This window comes from Leptidea sinapis, chromosome 47 (assembly GCF_905404315.1).
Source record: "Leptidea sinapis chromosome 47, ilLepSina1.1, whole genome shotgun sequence".
NCBI lineage: Eukaryota > Metazoa > Arthropoda > Insecta > Lepidoptera > Pieridae > Leptidea > Leptidea sinapis.
In genome coordinates this window covers 6,883,143-6,901,839 of record NC_066311.1, presented here as the reverse complement: position 1 = coordinate 6,901,839, position 18,697 = coordinate 6,883,143, and the positions used below count along the sequence as shown (strand labels likewise).

Here is an 18,697-nt window from a genome sequence, read left to right as displayed (position 1 = left end):
ACACAAATTATCTTGCCCCAAACGACAACGATATATTTAATACGATATACATACTTGAATACATATAAACCGGAAACAAACATCCATATTCATCATATGAATGTTTGCACCTACCGGGATCAGAACCCGGGGCCTCAAGCTCAATAGGCAGGCTCACTAACCACGTATAACTATATGAGCCAACAAATTATAAAATTCTATAATACTTCATTATTATTTGTTTAAAAAAAAATCAAGGGATTATTTATTATAAGTACCTTATGTGACTCTCCCTTTCCTCCTTTCGCGAAATGTCCCGTTTCTCCTTTGGAGTGTCCTTCATGACCTGCTTGTAGATTGGCTTTCTTGTAGTGACCACCCTGAAAAATCCAAGATAATCGTTTATAATTTCAAAATACAATCTTTTGACGTAAATATTCCTCAGGCATGACAGACAGGCAACTAAAAGTTCTTAAATCATACCTAACGATATAGAAGACACTGTTAAAGGACCACTCTTTATATATCTTTAGTATCTTTTTAGTTTGAAGTAATCCAATAATTTAAAATAGTAGAACAAAAATATAAAAAAAGCCACGAGACGCAAAAAATTAAGATATTGATATTGTAAGAAAAAAAAAAATATTTAGGGTTATAAACCAGAATAAAACAGTCGATTAATTATAAAGAAACATTTCTGTTAATGTTTCTAGTTTAGTTTGTTTATTTGTAATTAATTACTTTCTTTACATGTTGCTTATTTAATCAAAACAAATCTTATAACTTTATTTACAATACTACAACTACATAAAATTAAAACTATCATTACGTGGAAGCGTACCAAGAATACTGGCAGCATTACCGCGTTGGATAGCAAGGCTGATCCGTTGACCGAAATAGCTGCCAGCGCTTGGGTTTCCAGTAGCCTTATTGAGGCGCGAAGATAGTATTTTGAACATTCTCCCCGCCTCTGGGCCCCACGGGCCAAGTGTCTCGACACCAAACGGCACAAAGATGTATGACTCACTGAGACCAACATATTTGCGACGCTGGCTGTCTTCGGAAGCAGCAGCCCCAGCACCAACTGACGTAACTTGGACATGAGAAGGAGCCAGAGTGTCGACGCAAGTAGCGTCCCACACCAGCGCCCTTCCCCGTGCCCAAGCCACCAGCGTCATTCCATCAGGACGCTTGCCATCGCGGCGGGTTTGACCATTTGGCTCTAAAACAGCTGGTATATTAAGAGCGGCAAATGCCCTGCGGATGACTTCATTAATGCTGGCGTGACGACTGATACAGCCTGCCGATTTTAGGCAGGATAACCCGTGGCGTCCAAGAGCATCTACCTGAACGCCACATCTACACTGATGTGGTTCATTCAGGTTTATACCTAGCCGGAGTGATACGCATATTGACAATGTCATATTGTCAAGTAGCGTTCCAATCGGCGCAGAGGGCAAGGCTTGTAACCAAAATCCCGACTCATTTTCTGTCACAGCCAAAAGACGAGCACGATCTGTTATGTCAGTAGATGAGATCAAAAGATCATCAAAGGCTGACTTACAAAGAAGTGCGTCTCATGCTTTTTGACACTTTAAATCGTCTGGAAAATTTTGAATGTTTGCAATATTTAGCCAAGCATTGTTAGCTTCGTTAAATACACAATCTCTGAGTTACCTGGTACATGATTTACAATTCTAGTAACCAAAGGCTGCGCACTATGAACTGAAGATAGAAATGCTGGTAAGGCAACGCCCGAAACTTTGCGAGTACCCAAACCACCAAACCGTATCGGTAAAGAGGCTTAAGACCATGCACGATCTGTAAACGTGCAATTCAAAACGGTTTCTAAAATATTTTTAAGTGAAATATCAATCACATCAAGCAAATTTGGAAATTTCCATAACGGGCTAGGTACCTTAAGAGGTACGTAAATTTTGGAACAAATAAACAAGACCGAATAATAGTTAAGGCCATATGAGAATTAATTTTCAATAATCTGTCCGAAACGTTATTAAATTTTTTAATGTGATCGTTTAAGATCGTTGGAATTGAAACAGGAAATAATGGCGCTCCAAGAAGGTCAAGTGAATTCTTATCCAAAACTTTAATATTGGGGACCAGAACATTAAATTTATTGGTAATATCAACCCGGTCTGAAATTTGGAAATTTTCGCCGATAAAAAGCTCGCATTTCGAAAAATTTAACTCAAGGCCGATTGAGCTAAAACTTTCTATTACAACTTTCAAATCATCTAAAACAGAGTCCACTTCACCACCCAAAGTACCATCATCCAAGTACCAAACATATCTTCTAGTTGAGTTTAAAATAGATTTAATTTTCTAATAGGTAGTCCGCGTTAAATATATTCACGAATACTCATAGAGGAAATGGTGGCTTCATTATTTTTTAACTCTTGTGTTAAATGTCAACAGTAGTGACTTCGTTTAACCAGTGTTACACAAATCATTGATTAACATTACCGTGTTTAATCCACATCTACCAGTACCCATGTTAGACTAACTTAAAACAGCCGCTAAGGAGTGTTTTTTCTCATTCTGACCTAGGTCAATAGAAGAAGACAGAGTGCGAATTAGCAATGCTTTAAGTTAGCAGACTATTATGAATAAGGGGGATAATATATACTTGTTAAATACCCAGAAAAAGATTGCTTGTGGAGTATGTCTATAAACATACAGTAGGGATAGGTATGAATAAGTAATGTAATTCATTCGGTATACTGTTTATAAAAGTCTTGTTTAATCCTTTTGAACGACATTTCTAAATGTGTGTTATAAACAAGGAAATTCTTTAAATTGGAACATTTTTGTAATCGTAAAAATAATAAGACAAAATGATGGATATTAGAAGGTCACTTTGAAAAGGCGTTAGAAGATTTTTCTTATTTGCAAAATCAATTATGCACATCTTAAAGTTCTATTTTCGTCGCTGCTCAGTGAACCGTTAAGATTTCTTGACGTTTTTTGCGCTTAATTCTAACAATATAGGTGTTTTCAACACAGACTATTTCATCAATTTTCCAATTTTAAAGTCATCAAACGAAGGCTATTTAAATATTTACAAGATTATATTTGAATCTTTATCGATTATTTCCGTCCTAGTCACACCGTCGGCCCCAATATATAAGGAGGTATTCATAATCAATTCACGACAGATCAGCTTACCGTTGCGAAGTAACAGATCAAAAAACCACGTTTTCAAGTAGTTTTTGTTTGGTTTTACAATAGCCTCGACTATTGAACTAATTCTGTTGACCTAAGTTGAAGCGACGTTCAAATGTTTCTCAATGGTAATGAACTACGAAATAAATTAGGCAAGCTCCATATTGTTAGTTTTGTATTGCTATTAAATTTGTCCTTCTGTCTGTTTTGATATTTTATATATTAAGGCTGGGAACCGAGCCAATGGCCTTGAGGTATCGAGCAGAGCTAGGTTACCTCTCTCGCAAAAGATCGCCATAGTTTTAATTCATAATTAGAAGCATTTTTAATTGATTACAAAAATAATACAATTTTCTTTACTAACAAAATTATGTCATGTTAAATAGTATTGATGTTACAGTTAATAAATTTTCGTACAATTTTTATCTAGATTGATTAATTAGCATGGCTCCAATAAGTTAGAGGTATTTTAGTGATCTTTTTTCGCACTGTCTATAAAAAACAGAAATGTGAAGAAAAAACAAATTTTCCTCTCATATTCTGTAGATGTACAATTATTTTTTGTAATAATATAAGCTATATATAAACCGATATCGGCCTTAACTGAATTTGATGTGTAACAACTGAATTTAGTGACCCATCGTTTACAGCTATGGTCTATGATTTTCGTAAGGTCTTCATAGACTATTTCACATCTATACTTAAGAACATGTGATATCTTGTCTGAGGCACAACTAACATAATTGAGCTTTTAAAATTTTTAATAAGGAAGAAATTAGGTATAAGTAGTTTAAGAAATTTTCACATTAAGGGGGAAATGGATGGTTACTTCACATCAAAGCCTTTTTCTTCCCCTTTTAAAAAGACAAACCAGCGTAATATGGGTAGTAAGTTATCAACATACTCGAAAGAAAGTTTATTTTTGGATCTATACCTATGTAATAACTTAAAATTGCCATGTAGACTGATTACTAATTAAATTTTTTTTACGAGAGAAAATCTATTTGTAACATTAAAGGTAATTTATATCCTCTCTCTTGCAACACTAACAGCTAACTTACAATACACAACTGGTAATTAAGACTCAAAGAAATTTATAAGCAAACTTGTATTAAATATTCATAACGCCCCCGCCACCCTATAAATTACTAGTAGTGGGACTAAATAGAAAAAGTTAAATTAATTAAAGTTAGCTATAGCAACTCATAAGAGTTGGTTTCCGATGCTTTTTAATGAAAACTTTCATTAATTATGTATTTTTAGAACAGACCTAAGACAATGTAGACAGAACATAACATACCTTTGAGAATGAGTTACGAAACGAGCAAGTAATTTACCTGATGGTAGTTACACGCCCTGCCAGCACAATACTTTACCTTTTAACACATTTCACTAAATGACAAGTAGAAAAATCTAGATGAATCATCTAATTTTTTTTTGGATGAGAAGGATGTATGATGATGACAAAAGTGCCTATGGGTGAAGTACTTCCAGACTGCAAATTACTTACAAAATTATTATTGTAAATCCTTGTTCATTGTTGACCATACAAACTGTCTAAATTCTAATTAGGACAAGGTCTGATGATGTTCTGTCTATCCAATTTTTAAGTCAAATTGTTAATTAAACTAGCTTCCAATGCAATAGTTATTTTTATTAGACTTGAAAATCAATAATACTTAGATATAAATAGAGTATATTGTGTATTGCACACGATATAGGAACCTTAATGCTTGGAATATTCAAAATACTATCAAATGTCCATGGGCTGGTTTTCTCTTTCCTTCAGATGTCAGTTCACTAATATAAAAAAGGAGTAGTGGAGACTTTAAAGTACTTGAAAGGATTTATCGGTCAAAATATAACCAAAAAATGTACAGGCCGATTTTGATCCAAATTTATGTTACTTGTGTTTGGCCATATACATTAATGCTATGTATTCTCTTAGATAATTTCTTAAATTAAATTTCGTTTCTAAAAGACGTTTCATTTTCATCTGACGGTTCGCCTATTTATTTTGATGTCTTAGCCGAAATTTGAAAAGTTTTCTGAGTTTGCAAAGTACGAGTAGCTTACGCCATTTTTTCTCCCTCAGTACGCGATTTTCCTGACGAAAGTATGAGTCACATAATATTTAATAAACATTTCGTTTATCGAGTATTATTTATCAATCAAATTATCAATTTATATCTGATACATTTCTAAATGAGTGGTAGGTCGTTGAGACACACGACAACTGTTCCAGAACGTCAACTTGTGATTTTTAATAAAGAAAACATATCCCATCGTAATTTTTTTTATCGAACCATATCAAAAGAGTAAACTGGTAATTTTGGCAAACCGTGTAAAATGGCATCAAATCGGACTACAGAATCAGATATCTGCGCTTACCATCATGTCTAATCGAAAGGAGGAACGAAAGAGTTCTTAATAGACACTTTTGAAGTGAAAACTTCTTTGATTGAACTTGTTGTGATTTAAAATTCAATGAAAAGATAAACCGAGACAGTTAAAAGAGACAGACACTTATAAGATTTTGTGGGAGAGAATAAGATAGGAATCGTCATAGTTGAAGAAGAGATTGTCTTATGTATGACGCGAGTATACTACATAGACACTAAGGAACATAAGTATGGTGGCGATGATAGTAATGTCTTTTACTTGTACCAGGACTTCATATGCAGCTTAGAGGTTTCATGTAAATTTTGCATCGGATACAGCGATTTCGTTGAATGAGTTTTTGGAGTCTCTGAGTCTGAGTAAATCTATGAAATATATACGAATAAAATGTAAAATAATTATCAAACTTTGTATCACTATCATCATTACTAAAACTTACAATAACTATCCTCTTTCCGAAATTTTATATTCGGCTCATTATCTTGAAGGCAAAATTTTTGAAGGTTTCACTTCTACCACGTGTTAATTGCACACACTTTTTTTTTTAATGAGTGAAATTATACAACAATAACTATCCACTGCTAATCGATTTTCTTATAACTTCAAACTCTGTAAGTATTGTGAAAGTAGGGCCGATTATCACGGCCATTTTTTAAGAACTTACGACCCTGGGTGCAAGTGTATTTGAGTATTCTCATTGCCATTTGTGAACTTAAATACTGTAGCCGAATTTAAATATTAAACATTTTTACTAAACGAAAAATACTATTATATTCTATATTAAGTGGTGAGGAGTGAATGATATGGCACATTGCACAACCGCCCTTAAACTTTAAACAACATGTGGCCCTATTGATGCTCAGAATGCTGGAACATAACCAACCTTCATTAATTCTGGTCAAAACCACATTCCTTGGACCCAAAAAAGAGTTTCTTATTTCGAGTTATATTTTTTTTAATATATAAGACGGGTCAAACGGGCAAGAGGCTCACGGGATGGGGAGCAACTGCTCATGGACATCCGCAACATCAGGTATCAAGAAATGCGTTGCCGGCCTTTAACGTGGGAGTATGTTTTTTTCTTGAAGGTCGTCTCTGTTCGGGAACACCGCAGCCGGTAATTGATTCCACAATGTGGCTTTGCGAGGCAAAAAGAAAACGCGTGGAATGCCAGACGTCAACGTGATGCGGGTGGTACTTTGCACGAAATGTCCGATGGTGGAATTCGGACTCTGGAATCAACCCGAACAGCTCCACTGAGCACTCCCCGTGATAAATGCGGTAGAGGATGTAGAGAGAACCCACATCTCTACGCAATGCCAAAGAATCAAGCCGATTGGAGATGACTTGATCGTCGATGATTCGAGCCGCTCTTCGTTGTATGCGGTCAAATGGAAGAAGCTGGTACTGGGGAGCACCCGCCCAGAGGATAGAACAGTACTAAATGTGAGGCCGAATTTAGTAATGTATAGCGAAAACGACCACTCCAACACACATCAGCAGTCTAGTATAACAAAATATTTGAATATAAGATATTGACAATCTCTGCAACAATGCTCCAAATTTTTTAAATATACTTAATGAACATGTACTATTAACTGATTCAAGCAATGGTGTTAAATACAATCAACCTTATTAAGAGTTTTGAATGAAGCCGACGTTGCCTGTAACTTAAATTGTAATTACCAAAATGATTGCTAAAGTGACATCCGGAATAATCGAAATAATAATCATAATTTACCTGGACAGTGATGTTATGCAAATGCTAGAGATGAGAAAGATATAGGAGATGATGCATCCTACCGATTTGTGTTCCTTTTCGCTGTGGTGAGCTCCGTGCATTTCTTCTTCGTCTGAATCGCCATCTTCCTCGAAGAATTCAACCCTCTTTTCGTATTCTTCCTTTTTGTGTATGTCGTGGCTACCTTTTGTGCTGTGTCCTTTTGAATGTTTCCCTGACTCTTCATACTAGAAATATAATTAGATAAGAGTGATAGAATTTTTATGAAAATAAGGGACGAGACGAACAGGATGTTCAGCTGATAGAAATTGATACGCCCTGTCCATTACAATACAATGCCGCGCAGAGTTCTTGAAAAATACCAATAATTCTGAGCGGCACCACAACTGTGCCCGTCACCTTGAGACATAAGGTGTTAAGTCTCCTTTGCCCAGTAACTTCACTAGCTACGGCGCCCTTCAGACTGAAACACAGTAATGCTTACACATTACTGCTTCACGGCAGAAATAGGCGCCGTTGTGGTACCCATAATCTACCCGGCATCCTGTAGAAGGAGTAGCTGTTAAAACGACTGATAACAAATCAAATAAAAATCATTTTATGTAGGTCACGGAAATGACAGATATGAATGTCAAAAAATTTTTTTTTTCTTATTAAATCAACCATCTACTATAGGCCGACCGTTTATCTGGAACCGGACCGGGCGAATTTTTGTAATCGCTCATTTCGTGTATATCTCACTAAGCGCCCCCGCCGCCCGCACCTGTCTCAGTCCCCTTTGTCGTCATACCACCGCGCCCCTGTACCCCGCAGGTGAGGACTCAGATAAACGGTCGGCCTATACCTTTCTTTGTTTTTTTCCTGAAATTACTTTCATAACACCTTTCAAGTAAAACCTAAGGGACAGAGTAAAAGAACAGAGTTTAAGGTTTCCCTACAAAGTTAAGAAAATTATCATTATTCTGAGACAACGACACAACTGAAAATTGCATTTATAAATTGACGCCGCATCTTAGAATGTTATCATCCAACGATGAAGTTATGTGCAACTGAAATTTACAATGATGATATGGCCATTGTTGTAAAATAACATACCTACTCATATTGAACTGCGGGAGGCTTATTTGCACAGGATGCCGGCTAGATTATTCTGCTGTGGAGCAGTAATGTGTAAATATTATTTTGTTTCGGTCTGAAGGGCGCCGTAGCTAGTGATATTACATCCCGAGCGGCACTGCATTGTAACGGTCAGGGCATATCAATTACCATCAGCTGAATGTCATCCGTCCCTTATTTTAATAAAAAAAAGTGTCTAGTCTGTTCACTAGGTGACTCGTGCAAATACTTTGTACGCAATTAAGTGGTCACACAGCAACAACATAGGAAATTGACATTATATGGCGCATCTAAAATCGTATTTGCGCTATAGTTATAAGTTGTTTAAACTATTCATAAGTATTTGTCTATTTTACATCACAAACATAAGCTTTCAAACTATGTTTAATTCAATTCATTTGATCAAGAATTATTGAAGTTCTCGCATTCCAATAGATAACTTTAAGAAATAATTATTAAATACAAAATATTTATTTATTTGTAGGTTCACCAGAATTAGCTCACCTTAGCATGTTTCTTCCCGTGTTCCTCGTGATGGTGGCCGCCATAGTGCTCCTTCTCTTCGTGATGTTCTTTATCGATCCCACCTTCGTCTTTGTATTTTTTGTGGTGATTCTCTTTATCGTGGTGTCCTTTACTGGTTTTAGTATCTTCGTGGTGGCCCTGACAAATAAGAAGATTAATTAAAATTTCTTTTACATAACTTTTCAAAAGTCTATAAGACTCAAGTTTATTGGACTCTATTATAGATATATTTTAGTCAGTGGCATTAAAATCTGATTAAAATACTAAATCAACATGACAAAAAAGCCACAAATAGAAAATTATTCCAAATGCTCTAAGGGAAACTCCCTTAGAGCAAACTCCCAAGAGCTCTAAAGGCACGAATATTTTAATACGTCTAATCTTATACTTCGACTTCTGGCAGAGAATACTCTAAGAGCACTTTCTCACTACGTCCGATTCGAATCCGATCCGTGTCCGTGAAAACATGATCCGGTGTAGTCTTTGAACAATTTCTAACGGGTAAAGAAATCGGATGACGGAAGCCGGATCTAGTGCGTAAACTACCATACAAATAGTCCGTGTTTTCACGGGTACGAATCGTATTCGGATCGGACGTAGTGCGAAAGCGCTCTTAGAGTATTCTCTGCCAGAAGTTGAAGTAAAAGATTAGACGTATTAAAATATTCGTGCTTTTAGAGCGATAATAAAGTCAGTCTAAAAAATGTCTTTTGAGATTATCGCACTTGAAAGTTTCGAAGATCCACAACTTTCTTAACCTTGACTTGAAATTTTGAAGGAAATGTTTCTTATTTCTTAGCTCTATTTTTACAATCTATCTTTTACTGGAAAGATAGATCGACACTAATCTTTTCATTAATTACGTATTGACACAACCATACCTGGAACCATCGTTACTCGCCTATGCGAGTCATTGTGAAAGAGATTTTGTGAACCTTAGCGGAGATAACACTAAAGATAATAATTTATAAAATTTAAAATACATAGGCTGCACTAAAAGTATCGGGAATGGAATATTTCCACTGTTCCTGACATATTCAAATCTTTTTAATTGAAAACTCCTTGGTTTTAAAAATCGAATACCTTTTATTTATTTAAAAAAAGATTCTCGGTCTTGTCACAAGGTCTTGTCAAACTTGTCGTTGAGAAAATGGAATTGACTCGAGAAAATTCTAGAGCGATGATTTATTATGACTTTCGAAGCATTTACTCTGTGAAGAGCAAAAAGCGGCTCGCGTTACTTGGTGCGTCAGAACTCTCGATAGATTCCACGCAGGATCCTCAAATGCTGTATACAACATCGTATCAGGTGACGAATCCTGTATATACGCGTACGAACCCGAAACAAAAAACCAGTCACGAGTTTGGGTGATCGAAAATGAGTTAAAGTGAACAAAAATTGTTCGTTCACGGAGTATTGCAAAAAAAATGGTGTCCACGTTTGTCTCCAAAACCGGCCATGTTGCGACTATTCCTCTTGAGGGACAAAGAACGGTTAATGCAGAATGGTATGCTAGCATTTGTTTGCCACGGGTCGTTTCTGAACTTCGTAAAGAGAACTGCAACCGCCGCATCATCCTCCATCACGACAGTGCGAGTACTCACACCGCGAACAGAACAAAAGAGATTTTAGAGCAAGAAAACATAGAATTATTAGACCATTCGCCGTACAGCCCCGACCTAAGCCCTAATGATTATACTTTCCCTAAAATAAAGAATAAATTGCGTGGTCAGAGATTTTCATCACCTGAAGAAGCTGTGGACGCCTACAAAACGGCCATTTTGGAGACCCCAACTTCCGAATGGAATGGTTGCTTCAATGATTGATTCCATCGTATAGAAAAATGTGTCAAATTTCGCGGAGAATACTTCGAAAAGCAATACATACATTTTTAAATAGTAATGTTGTGTCACTTCCTTGATTCCCGAAATTTTCACTCGTATGAATGTATTTTTACAAAATAACTTCTAAAACTATTAACTAACTACTGTGAGTGCGTGTGTTTGTGTTTGTGTGTGTGTCAAAAACAAATAATTATATATGATGTAGGAAGACCCTTTTCATATGTAAATATTTTTTTCACTACCGATGCCTGATCGAATTTTAATTTACAAAATAGAGCTTCTCCTTTAATAGAACTATTTTAGTTTTACATTTAATACTAAATTTATTAATCCATTATTTATTTACATCTACTAATATCCGGATATCAAATTAATAAAATTGGAAAACAAAATTTTATGAACGATGCGGGACTCGAACCTCTAGCGTTCCGTGCCAGTGCTCTCCCAACTGAGCTAACCGTTCGAGTGACGTATCGTCATAAAATCTTGTATGCCTTGTTCAACTCTCAGGTTTTGCCTTCATCTACAGGATCTAGTTTACAGTTGATAACCTGCTCAAACCCAATATTTGCATATAAGAAATTGACTTGAGATCTGGCTCTTGTAAATCTAAACAATTTGTTATGTTTTTAAAGTGATAACCCTTACTTCTTGGATTAATACACAAATAAAATTTGAAAACAAAATTTTATGAACGATGCGGGGCTCGAACCCACGACTTCTGGCGTTCCGTGCCAGTGCTCACCCAAGTGAGCTAACCGTTCGAGTGACGTATCCTCATAAGATCTTGTATGCTTTGTTCAACTCTCAGGTTGTGGCTTCATCTACAGATCTATGATGAGTGCTTATAGTGTCAAACCTGACACAGTGAAATTGTGCTCCAGCTATCTCAGTCCCCTTAATCAGCGTGTTCAGCTGCGAGATGATAATGGATACCCATTGCTGACAGAGTCAGTACAATTAAGTAGAGGAATTTCACAGGGCTCAATTTTGGGGCCTTTGCTTTTCATTCTATATACTGCTGACGTATCGAACATTATAAAGCATTGTAGTTTTCACATACGACGCAGACAACATAAAACTATACATCTCATTTCGATCAGTAAACACTACCGACGCAATAAATAAATTGAATAGTGATCTGAAGCGAATTCATGTGCGGTCCAAGCTAATACTTTAGTATTAAGCCCATGTAAAACAAAATATATGATTATATATATTATATTTTAATCGCAACGTTTATTCTTTTTGTTGTGTACGAGATTTGTTTTCAACTTTTGCATATTTTGTATCTTTTATATTGGTAAATTTTTCTTTGTTTATTTTTCAATATTGTATTTTCTATGCATAATTTATTGGGGTAGGTTTTCGTTTTAAGTATGTGTTATCCTGTGAGTATCTTAAAATTTTTCAAAAGTGTCTAAACCACAGCGCAGGTTTGTCTCATTGCTACAGCATAAGGTGAGCGGTGTCCATTTTCGGATGATTCTTGATTGTACTCTTATTATTATATATTTTCACAAATATTACTTAACTTTAAGCGATATTGTTATGTTTTAATTTAAGTGTTTAATACAACTTTGTAAATTAATTTGTGTGATGTGAGATAAAAATTATCCAGTGGGAGGCTCTTACATCCTGCTCGTCTCGTCCCTTATTAACATTAAAAAAATAAATCCCCTGTTCACACTTTAATGATTACATCCTGTGTATCACTCCTACTCTGATTGTAAAGCTATCAAAATAATAATATTGTAAGACTAATGAAAAATATATCAAATCAAATCAAATCAAAACAGTTTATAGAAAGTAGGTACTTCAAAATACACTTTTTCACCTCAAATAATTAGAAAATTATAATTTATACGTCATTATTAGAAAATGTAAATAATATAACATGAAAGTAACCTATATATCTATAGCCTAGCGAAACTCTCTAAGAAAAAAGCGATTGTATGAAACGTGCAGTGATTGGTAGATTGACAGATGACAGCTATATATAAACCTTGTAAAAAATGGAGATCGCCAAAATCCACTAAGTTTTAAACAACAGTTCGCTTTCAAACTTGGCCGGACTATACTTCGTCGTCGCCATATTACTTTAATTACTATTTCAAGCTTATGTCAATTAACTGCACGTTTCATACTAAACATAATTTTTACTTACTGTCAATAATCTGAAGCTGTCCCAATATACCCGAAAAGTCATTCTTATCGCCTTATATTGAGACGCGCGAATTGCAATTTCCATACAAACTTCTATCGCTGGTAAGCTATACGTTTTCCCATTGACAGACAGCGTGTACGTGTAAGGTGAGTTACCGTCGATAAGTTTATTGGAACAGAAAAGTCAACGATAGTTAAGATTTTTATCTCAAGTAAGAGATAGAGTGAATATTGGGAACGGCTGTCAGGCAGTTCCGCTTTATTACGTAGTAATTACATCCTCTTTGATACCTACCAATGATATTAATCTAAGCGTCAATTAAGTTTATTGCAATAGGAATAATCCACCACCGGTTAAATTATTCACGAAATTGTGAAGTCCAGATTAAGTATTATCAGATGTTGGAGCTTAATTAAGTTACGCAGTTCGTCAGTTGTACGGTTGCATGGTTATAATTGACTTGTAAACTTTGTGTAGCTAAACTAAGTGTTCTCGATCGTAAATTAATATTAAATAGAACTATTTTATAGAAGGGGAGAGGACAACTGAACATACGGGTCACCTAATGTTAATTGATCACCGCTGCCTACATTCTCTTGCAACACAAGAGGAATCATAGGGCCGTTGCCGGCCTTTTAGAATGGTGTACGCTTTTTTTGAAGGTACCGTACATAGACATTGAATTTATCACTAAATCCATTCAATTTTACTTATAAGATTTACACAGCACTAATGTTGTACAATACTTAAGCTGTATAGCTACAGATATACTGCTATAAGCATTTCGGTGATGCTAACTCACGAGATTTCAGCCAACCAAAAGGTCTCTATTTATACGAGTATATTTTTTTTTAGTTATTTATTTATCGCGTTCGCCAGTCATGAGCATGTCGGTGACCTGAACCAATGAGTTTTTCCCCTACCAAAAATTTCCCAACGCGGCAAAAGAAGATGTCACTTCAAAAATATATTCGATTAAAAGTCGACTTACAACAGCTCAGAATACGACCAATAGTAATGGTCATTTTGGTCTGAACTTTCTAGCGACCGTAATTTATATGAAAATTGATAAGTGAAAGCGTCGCGCTTCTACGACGACTAATCAAATTCTGCGGTTTGTCCTGTCTGAACATGAGTTCAGACAATACCTAATATTTATATTGATTTACTATACTTTTACATACATAATAGCTGATGCCTGCGACTTCATCCGCGTAGATGACGCTGCTTATTGTTTTAAAAAACAATAAACAAGTTTGGAAATCAAGATTATCTCATGACCTATTCCAGTTCCGGTTCCCGTTTTCGCTCCCTTTCCTAACATATTATATAAATCTTATTTCGAGGAAGATTACTATGGCAAACTAAACCTACTGTTGGTATAGTTATAGCTCATCGAAGTGAATTTCAGTTTTTTATAAATCCCGCGGGAAGCATGGATTTCTCCGGGATAAAAAGTAACCTATGTTCTTTCCCAAGCTCTAGTCTATCGCTGTACCGAATTTCATCAAAATCGGTTCTGTAGCTCCAGTGTAAAAGCGTAACAAACAACCTCACATTCACGTTTACAATATTAGTAGGGATAGATACGGATGTAAGTAAATTTTGACCGATTTAAATATATTCATACTAGTTTCTGCCTTTGATTTCATACATGGTAAATTTGTATCCCGCTCTCAGGAGCTCGTTTTAGAAATGTTGGGATAAAATGTCACCTATTTGATTTTCTGTAGCCTAGAGAGCCGGAGCGCAGCGGAGACCAATCCTTAATCTAAGGATACAAGCTAATAAGGCATAAATAATACCTGAAATAAGACAAACAAAATTTTTAGGCTTACATATTGATTATTGCCTAAATTGGAAAACTCATATTGAAAATTTGTGCATGAAGATAAATAGATTTTCATATGCATTGCACGTGTTGTCTAAAGTAGAAAACCAGGCCGCAATGTTAGTAGCTTTTAACGCATATGTCACATCATATTTTGGGGAAATTCCACAGATAAGAATAGAGTCTTTAAATGTCAGAAAAAATGTATAAGAGCTATATTTCATTTAAGCCCCACTGATCCCTGTAAACCATATTTTGATAAATTTAAAATACTTACTTTCCCGTGCTTGTATATATATGAAGTGCTAGTATTCATTAGAACAAATGATCAACTATTAAGATACTCTGATAGTAAACACAGAAAAAATAAAATATGTTTCACGCAGCATACAACGGCACTTTTGGTAAAAGTATATTTAATACAGCTCTCCTCAACTGTATAATAAACTACATGATACTACATAAGGATCATTAGCGGATCAAAATTTAAATATTAATAATAATTTAATGATGAAGAAATATTATTCAGTTCAAGAGTATTTAACAGACATGAATCTATAGTCATCAGAATAAGTTAAATATTTAAAGTTGACATTTTTAGTAAACATTTTTTATTTTTCACATTTTAATAATATTATGAAGGATAGTAGACCGTACACTTTTATGAATAATGTGGTTTTATGTTGTATGTTTTCACTGTAAACTTAGAGTAGTAAACTTAGAATTATAAATTATTATTTTTGCACGCCTACCAGGCAGATTGTTAGTCACCTATGTGGAATGGTCATTTTTAGATTTAAGTTTTCTATTTTATTGCTTTATTGCACCTTTGTACTTAGCAGTAAGTATTGTTTTCAAAAGGTTGTAAATAAAGGGCTTGAGAAAAATTCCCAAATAACAGATGTTTAGTTAAGATATTTTAGAAAGCGTGGGAAGTATGGTTTTGTCTCGTGGCAAAAATGTACATCATAAGTACTGAGAGTGTAAGAACGAAGTATGACTAATGGGGGGTGAGAACCTAGGTAGTAAGTAAGATATAATTGTATGGGACTCAAGCGGGCAGGTCCTACGTAACTTCGATGTACGACAGACCTCTGTCCTTTAACTCTGACAATTTTTTCTAATAAATATACTCACTTTAAATTAACCGCCCCGTGATTCCTTAATTATAACATCTAATTAATAAAATAATTGGATAGGATACTAAATGTTTATCATTTAGTATCCTATCCAATAAATTGCGATACTACAATTAGATATACCTATGAAATATAACACCAATGTACCCACTCAATCTATGCAAATAAATGACTTCATTTGATTTGAAATAAAAAGCTTTTGTATCGATTTATGAAATTACGATACAAGTGAAACTTTTTTCACAAAATGACATTAAAATCAGCAACCAAAAAAAAAAATTAAGAATACATATTATGCTTATTCATAAAATAAAAATAATGTAAAAAAAAACCTTTGTCAGGTGCACGGGGTTCGAACGCTACATCTTGGGAGCATAAATCTGACGCCTTACACAATTCGACCAAACAGACATGAAAACAGTTTCTGAAATTAATGATTCAAATTCACCCCTTCTCCGCGGTCGGCTGTAATGCGACAAGCGCTAAATGGACAAAAACGTTTGAGGCGATTTAATAATTCACTTTAAAATCCCACACTGATAGACGTAAGCCCCATGTTAAACAAGCATTGTTCCATCTATGTAATTGTTACATAACATTGAATACTTTGTTTTAGTTTTCTATTTAGTATTTTGTCTAACGCGGCCATTGTACAAATCAACAATAAACTTTTCGTACAATGGATGACGGCACGCTGAAGATTTTTATTCATCAATCTAAGACTGAGATCTATAAGGCGTACTAAATTATGCTAAGACTTTACTTATCAGTGGGAGGCTCCTTTGCCCTGTGTCACTGCTGGCTAGATTATGAGTGCCACAACGGCGCCTATTTCTGCCGTGAAGCAATAATGTGTAAACATTACTGTGTTTCGGTTTGAAGGCAGTTTTGGTCTGCCGTAGCTAGTGAAATTACTCGAGAAAATTAACATCTTATGTCCCAAGGTGACGAGCGCAATATTAGTGCATTTCAGAATTTTTGGGTTTTTCAAGAATCCTAAGTGGCACTGCATTATAAAAGGCAGGGCGTATCAATTACCATCAGCAGAACGTCCTGCTCGTCTCGTCCCTTATTTTCATAAAAAACAACGTAAGTCTTAGCTGAGTATGACAAAACGCGAGCTTGACTTTTGCATTGGACTGTCTTAGCTCAAGTCTGAAAGAGATATATTCTTTGTAATATATGAAATTGGTCCCAATTTCAAAAAAAAATTGGGCGTATTCAATACCTACATATTATATATTATAACTAGCTGATACCCGCGACTTCGTCTGCGTAGGTTTTTAAAAATAATAGGCAAGTTTGCAATTGAAGATTACCTCATCTCCTATTCCAGTTCCGGCGCTTCTTTTCTCTCCCGTTCCCAACATATAAAATGATCTTATTACGAGTAAGATTGCTGTGGCAAACTACACATACTATTGGTATAGTTAAAGCTCATTGACGTGAATTTCAAAATCCTAAATCCCGCGGTAGCCATGGATTTTTCCGATAAAATGTAATTCATCAAAATCGGTACTGTAGCTCCGGCGAAAAAAGCGTAACAACAAAACAAAAGTGAGTGTATCACTTTTATAATATTAGTAGGGATTCATAATTAAAATTGCAAAAACTTTTCTAAATCTTGGCTGCCTAAAATAGCATGTAGGAAATTTTTGGCAACTCAAAAAAAACTCTTCAACCGAATTCAGACAGTAACGTACAAATTAAATAACATATTTTACATCTCATAGAAACTTTATTTAGTAATTTGTAATTAAACGAACTCTTCTGCAAGTAAGGTATATCATAATAATTAAATGAAATGCACAGTCCGAAGTACCGCAATTATTTGAAGCTTGCCGAAGCCACAGAAGTGCGGTAGTGCTTTGTCGGCGATCTCTTCACTCTCACCAAATATTTATTTTAATATATTATACAATATCGTACAGTTAACTCTAGCGGCCTTACAAATAAACTTGGTATAAAGTTATAACTGATGATAAACAAAGAAAATGCAAAATGATTACAATGTCGTTGACAACACTGTCAATACAATGATAATTCTGAATTTTTCCGAATGACAAGCTGTAAATATACGCGGGAAACGTTATACGTCCGAACAAAGCATTCGTAAGCAAAATGCCTAGTTGTAAACATTTTACATATTCTTGGTTTATGCTTAGTTATAACTTTATGTCAATTTTATTTGTAAGGCCGTTAGTGTAAATGTTGGAATTAGTTAATTATGTTATGCTAGTAGTTGCCCGTTGCATTCGCAACTAAAGGTTTTATCTCAATAAAATGTTTAAGTAGAGATAACAGAGAGAGTTTTCATACTGAAACATGCAGGGTAAGCCAGTCAGCTATTGAGTCGGCAAAGCGACATCCTATTCTGCACGGACGCACGCCAAGAAAGGGAAGATATTAGTAGGAGACAATAGAAGATGAATTCTCCTCATCAGAAGAGATGTTTTTTTTTATTAAAAAACAAGCATTCGGTATCTGACGACCCATATAGCCCAGTGGTTAGTGACCCAGCCCACTATATAGAGGTCCCGGGTTCAAATGTCGGTTGGTGAAAACATTTATATTACGAATATAACGATATTTGTTTTCGAGTCATTGATGTTTATACGTATTCATGTATGTTTAGTATGTATATCGTTGTGTTGCACCTATAGTACAGGCAACGCCTATTAGTACTTTTACTGATTAGGAAATGTTTTCACATAGAAATCTAAATAAAAAGTTTGTAGAAGTGGCTTTGCCGCGCAAACTACGTCACATGT

The 18,697-nt window shown here is 35.2% G+C and overlaps 1 protein-coding gene across 1 annotated transcript in view; it reads right to left on the bottom strand.

Moving 5' to 3' along the window:
• The window catches only part of LOC126978099 (myb-like protein X), a 34,881-nt gene that overhangs the window by 2,399 nt on the left and 13,785 nt on the right, over positions 1-18,697 (bottom strand). Inside the window, exons 3-5 of the mRNA XM_050826820.1 lie at positions 8,924-9,082; positions 7,366-7,530; positions 258-359 (exon numbers count right to left, since the gene is read on the bottom strand). Coding sequence (XP_050682777.1) covers positions 258-359; positions 7,366-7,530; positions 8,924-9,082 — 426 coding nt within the window. The remainder of the gene's footprint in view (positions 1-257; positions 360-7,365; positions 7,531-8,923; positions 9,083-18,697) is intronic.